Source organism: Austrofundulus limnaeus, unplaced genomic scaffold, assembly GCF_001266775.1.
Source record: "Austrofundulus limnaeus strain Quisiro unplaced genomic scaffold, Austrofundulus_limnaeus-1.0 Scaffold20, whole genome shotgun sequence".
Lineage (NCBI taxonomy): Eukaryota > Metazoa > Chordata > Actinopteri > Cyprinodontiformes > Rivulidae > Austrofundulus > Austrofundulus limnaeus.
In genome coordinates, this window is record NW_013952422.1 from 2,445,390 (window position 1) to 2,451,932 (window position 6,543).

The 6,543-nt window shown below is 37.8% G+C and overlaps 1 protein-coding gene across 1 annotated transcript in view; it reads right to left on the minus strand.

Moving 5' to 3' along the window:
• The window catches only part of rbm18 (RNA binding motif protein 18), a gene marked incomplete in the record, with an annotated part of 14,721 nt that overhangs the window by 2,980 nt on the left and 5,198 nt on the right, over window positions 1-6,543 (minus strand). The window contains 2 exon segments of the mRNA XM_014003847.1: window positions 2,484-2,570; window positions 3,398-3,524. Coding sequence (XP_013859301.1) covers window positions 2,484-2,570; window positions 3,398-3,524 — 214 coding nt within the window.

A 6,543-nucleotide genomic window follows, 5' to 3' on the forward strand; every position in this document is an offset into this window, starting at 1 on the left:
AATCATGTTTGAAATTACACATAGGCTTGAAGCTGTATTAATAAAATTCCACTGTGTAGTACCTTAGACCCGTGTAAATACTAAACAACAACACATCCTTTACTGTTTGATCCCAGCAAAGAAATTGCTTAAATCTTACAGATTATGGAGTAAAAACTGGTCCACAGGCCAGTCCACTTGAACCATCTCCAACATGAAGAGTGTCAGGACGGCACTTGAAAACAAGGCTTTGGCTCTTGTGTGGTTTGACTAAACACTATCATTCGGGTAGTTGTGGGTCATCTGGAACCAAACCCACTTTGTGGTTTGAGCTAAAACATCCTCTGTGGAATCCCTCCAGAGTGAAACCACTTTTAAAAGAGCTATTCACACACACACACAACACACGAGTTAGTGTACAATGACGTAACTTGATTTTAATGTTTTAAACTTACTTTATTCTACACTATACAGAATATATAGATGTTTGATGGAAGTAAGTAAAAAGAAAAACAAATATTTGTATCAATGAGCTGTTTGTACAGGTTGGAAATACTGCTCCAGCATGGAGAAGAGAAAGGACCTCTATTCTGCAGCTTCAGTAATAATTAAATCTCATATGAAGATGAATGGAGAGAAGAAGGAGTCGTGTTTATACCATACATCTAACATTTAATTAACAATGTGAACAAGACACAGGAAATGCTAACAAACATTGTCAGATAAGTAGCTCCAACTCTATTTTTCAATTCGACTTAAAAAAGACATTTAGCCATAAGGGTGTCCCGATCCAATATCAATATCTCTCTGATATTAGCCAAAAAATGAATATCGGATAATATCAGCTTGCATTTAAAGTGCCTGTGACATCAAATTTTTGTAATAAATGTGAATATGTTTTTGGAAAAAGAGCATTAATAACATATTGCAAAACAAATTTCACGCCGTTGAGTTGAAGAGTTGTTGAGACATTTGCATCTGAAGAAACAGGAAGTGATGTCAAAGGGGAATGTTTGCATGTAAACAGAGCGATGCTACAATAATCAGAGAAGAATCAGATGTTTCTTTAGATTATTTTGAGTCTCTATCAGAGTTGAAGAAGATTTTAAAGAAGATTGTTTCAATAAACGCAGAGTTTATTTTCTTAAAGAGTTTCCCTTTGATGTCACTTCCTGTTTCACTTTGCTGAGCCGAATTCAAGAGAAAATATGCCAGTTATGGATAAAATCATGTGTATTATGCTAATTTTCTTAAATATAAATGTTTTCTTTTACTTTTTGTATTTGAAAAATAAGCATGTCATGTCAACTTTAAAATCATCAATATTAGCACTCTGATACAAGCAGTCCACTCCAATAGTCCGTTCAGGATTTCTTTCCAGCAGCGCTTGGATCCAGGATAAATAACTCAAGTGACCTTGAATAGTTATTTTACATTTTAAAAGTACAGTTTGTTTCTACTGGATTTGTTGAGGTAGTTTTTCAGGGTCTTCTATTTTATTATTTATTTATTGTATTTAATTGTTCAATATTAATATGTTTAAGTAAAAAAATATGTAACCTATTGGATTATAACAAATGAGACCAGTCTTTCTCATACTTATTGTTGTTGACTCTTGTTTACTGTTTGACCTGATCAAGACTTTTTAAGATTTCACATTACAAAAAAGGTAAGAAAAATATATTGGATTTGTTCTGATATCGTATCGGGTTGATATCAGTATCAGACAATACTCAAGGCAGCATTATCGGTATTGTATTGGAAGTGAAAAAGTTGTATCGGGACATCCTTATTTAGCAATACATTAAACTATCATTTCCCAAAGGAATGCGTATCACCCAACACCCTGTTCTCCAAAGTTTAAAACAAAAACCTCACATGACACGTTAGGTTYAGTGCATGTATTGAGAAGGAGTGTCAGCTGCTGACACACTCAGTTTTAGCTCAATACCTGAAAATGGAGTTTTAATAAGTAATTATTTAGTCTGCGAAATGAACATCTAACCCTGTGTGTTTGTGACAGCATCGCAATAATAAGCTGCTGGATTTGTGAATCGAGCTTCATCCCAATGACTCTGAGCAGATTTATCTAACAGCATGTTGTCTAAGAGGCAGCACCATTGACCTTCACCTCCCTCCACCACATCTTTGTGTGTATGTGTGTGTTTCTAGGGCGTGATTCGTCTCTATGCAGGATATCCCTTCACCCTTCGTCAGTAGGCTGTCTATTGTTAAGAGACAGGCRTGGGTTGTACAGGGATCTCTGGAAACTAGGAATTGCAGCAGTAATATCAAAAGGCAAATGGATAAAAAACATTTAATTATGATGATTATTATTTACCACAACTCAAATAAAAACTCTATTTTATTCATTTCCCTCTCACGTTCGTTTCTTCTGTTACTACTATTAAAACAGATGACATAATGATTTTAATGTTGTTGGATTTAATGTTTGAATGAGTGAGTTGGTGAAACTTTTAGCTCGGGTCGGGTTTGACACTTACCCTCACCTGAGCGTGAGCCCAGCGCACCACCAGCTTCTTGGACAGAGCCAGCTTCCCGTTCAAACACTGGATCGCCCTCTCCGCCTCCTGCGGACCACCACRCACACGCAGCAGGAGCACCAGGAGGAGCGAAAGAGAGACAGAAAGAAAGGAGGGACAAAACCCTTTAAATATCTCTTAGTGATTACACTCGACTCATTAAATCATTAGTCCGCACAATCCAGAGGCGGAAGAAATGATAATAGACGACGATGTGCGAGTCTGATGGTGACTCTGTGGGGAAAAACAGTTCTGTCTAATCAAATGTGTAAAGTGGCTTTTATATCAAATTACATTAATGAATTTCTCCATCTAGCTGTGCCTTGATGTAAGTGTGTGCGAGTGTGAAAGATAAACACTCACTTCCTCTGTTTAATCCTGTTGGGAGGGCTTCATATCCCACAGATAGACACTGGCTGTGAAACTAGATGCTTATCATGATCCCCAGGCACACTCCAAAACAAATACTGCCTGACGAACCTGTGAAGCTGAGCCTGCTGTGTTTCAACTCCCGTTTTTAGGACTACGGTCCATGTCAGTCAGAGACGCACAAGGTCCTGGCTGCTCGTGGACCACTCATAACACTTGTTGAACTAATGTCAATCTAAACCACTAAGAACAGACAGCCCTGGATAAAATACACATGTAGTGACTGTTGGAGTGCATCTAAAAAAGGCCAACTTTTCTCCTTTTGTGAATCATGTGCCTGATTCAGTATTAATGCCACCGGTTGTGATGGATTTAAAGAACTTACATACCGAAGTTTTATGAATTCAAAAAGTTTCAGTGCGCAAAACACAAGAATTGGAAAAGAACAATAAGAATTGATAAGAAAGATCAGATACATATTATGCATTTAGGTTTTGTTGAAATACCTCTCTGGTGCTGAAGTTGACAAAGCAGTACCCCCGAGGCTGCCCCTCCAAAGGTCCAGACTTATGAAACAGGAAATCAAACTGTTTAACTTTGCCAAACTTTTCCAACAACTTCACCAGATGATACCTGCCAAGAGGAAGAATCGCGTGTTATTGTCGGACGTTATCACTCATTGCACATTTTTCCTATATAATTCAGGCTAAATATCATGTTTTTCTTAAGAGGACCAACACCAAAACAGGTTTTTATTATTGCAACCTTGTAAAACTGTTATATGAAAAAGATTAACAACCTTTTTTTTGCCATCGCTCAGTATGAATCTGTGATGTTGGGTTAATGAGAACGACAGGTTTCTCTCCTTGACACCTTTTTAGTAACAAGCCAGCTGGAGTGGCCGGCCGCTGACAGTAAATCTCTTATTGAGACAATGCTGAGGATATAGTAGCAAGACAATGAGTGAATAAAACAGAGGAAGCCTTGMATCCCCCCTGAGCACTGAGTTCTGCACAAACAACCTCCACTGACAGCGCAGAGATGTTGTTGGGACTACGTATGCAGAGTGTGTTTGTGTAAATGACCACTAGCAGTCATGGAAAGACATTCGACAGTAAAGAAAAGAGCCATGAGTTCAGGGTCAGTGAGAACGTGTTTCTGTAGACAGCCAGGGGCCAGGCTGAACGGGTGAAACAAGCACAACATTCTCAAGGTACTTCTTATAATCCCAGTTCAGTCCAGTCCTGGATGCTCACTTCCCTTCTCTTCAGAGCTAAAAATCTCTAATTGTTCTTCAGTTCTTCACAGCTTTGCTTCCTTCATTGTTATCTGCTCTCATTACTTCCATCCAGCACTTCCTCTCCTCCATACAAACAAGTGTGAGAGGTGACAGCTCTAACCACTGCTCTGAAAATGACAAATGTGCCACAATAACAAGACCAAACGGTTGCATTTCAGTTGGGAATAATGGATCTCGCCGCAAAAATATAAACTCACATCTCCAATGAGAGCATCAGGCCAGTCCGGACAAAGTGGTTTCATTAGAGACGATTCAACGCTCAGAAAAGAGCAACTACAACTAGAAACATTTATATTTTACCATGTCAGAAAATATTGGACATATTATTTTCTATTCATCATGGATTGTGTTCATGCATCTCTTTATTGTGCACATAAAAAMTGATGTACCAGAACAAAACAAACTGTAGCAAAATTTTATAACTTGAGGATAATTGCAGAAAACACTACAGATTGCAAATCTGAAGTGGTATTAACGATTCTGCTTTATAATATCAATTTCTAGAAATAATCAGCACAGAAAAAAAAAACTTTTTTAAAACAGCTTTGGTCAGTTTGCAGTTCATTAACTGCTCGCTGTGTCGTTTATGTATTTAACTGTATTTTCCACAAGCTTATAAACATTTTCACTTACCAAAATTGGAAAACCAAAGAAGAAAAGATTAATTAGAGAACACTGTACAATATTTTTTATTTTAACTGTGATGAGTCCTTGGAGAACCAAAACACACGATTTACGAATTACTAAATGCATTTTAGCCATGAATTATTTAATCACTAACCCTTTTTTGGCAACTCAAATACTCTTGCATTAAGAACACCTTATTATTCACACACAAACAACACTGGAACAGAAAAACCAAAGTCGTCTCTTTGTTTTATTGTCTTGTGTAACTGCAGGCCTCAGGGTGACCCCAGGTTTTTGTCTAACTGTTCAGGGTGAATAAAAGCTGCAGCCTTTTGTTGTTTACAGGCCTGTTATTTTTAAAGCCTTAAGTGGATTGTGTATGTGACCACAAATATGACTGTGTGACGTGACTGTGCAAGCATCCATTCATGTGTGTGTGTGTGTGTGTGTGTGTGTGTGTGTGTGTGTGTGTGTGTGTGTGTGTGTGTGATAACAACCTGAGGTGGCTGGTTGTTAAAGGTCCAGCTTCTGCTGATCCACTGCAGGATGGTTCCAGACTCGAAGGCATTGTCTTGTCATTACGGAAACCTTCAAACTTCTGTAAACAATCACCAGCAAGGAGAAAAAATATACTAAAAACAGTTACAAATTAAACTACAACCAAGCAGTCACTGTCTTCTGCACACGTTTGAACCAAATAGATAAAAAGGAACAAAATATGGATATCAAACCAGAAATATGACCATCTTTAAACTGCTGTGTTGATCCTGCTTGTTTCAAACAGACAAGAACCAATCAGGACTGAGAGTCCAGCACACAGTCACTCCCTACATGATGGGGGAGGGGGTAAAGTGGGACCGGCTGATGAGCAACAATCAACATCTGAACTCATTCCTCTCAAAACCACCTTCCAAACATCTCCAACAGCAAACACAGAATTCTCATGACCTGCGGAGAAAACAAACAAAAAAAGGAAAACAACAAACAGAAGCATTGGTCACATGACAAGAATGATGAGYTTTAATGCTTGATGCAGCAGTTTGGAATTAAAAACATAACATAACACTCGGAAAATGTTCTTACAAAGCTGCAGTTGGTGAAACTGGTACAGAATCAAATGACRTTGCACACACATGCAGTCCAGTGACACAAATGACATGTGGAGCCAAGAATAAGTGTAAAACAATGACCTTTCCACCAGCAAGGACCCTTCCCTTCCACCTATTCCTGAAGGCATGCAGCTAGCATGCATAGAGATCGACATCGAGACGGTAAAGAAACTGTAAACAATCCACTGTCTGGTAATGGGAGGGGACAAAACCAAATGTTCCAGGCTGTTTGGATCTTTTAACAACTGTTTAATTTCACACAGGAGAGGACTCTGCATTAGAAATTGATAATGTGCAAAAATAATGTTTACCACTACCCATTTGTGTTCAGAGGTAAAAACTTTAAGTGTTCGAACAAAAATAAAGATAATTTCAGAACGATGGATAGATTTCAAATAAAACACCACTAGTTTAAGGAATACATTAATACAACCTATGTGATTAAATTAATAAAGCAGCTTGAGTAAAACTAAACTAAACAGTTGAGGCTGACAATTTTTATTTTAATAATAATTTTAAAAAAATCATGTTTGAAATTACACATAGGCTTGAAGCTGTATTAATAAAATTCCACTGTGTAGTACCTTAGACCCGTGTAAATACTAAACAACAACAC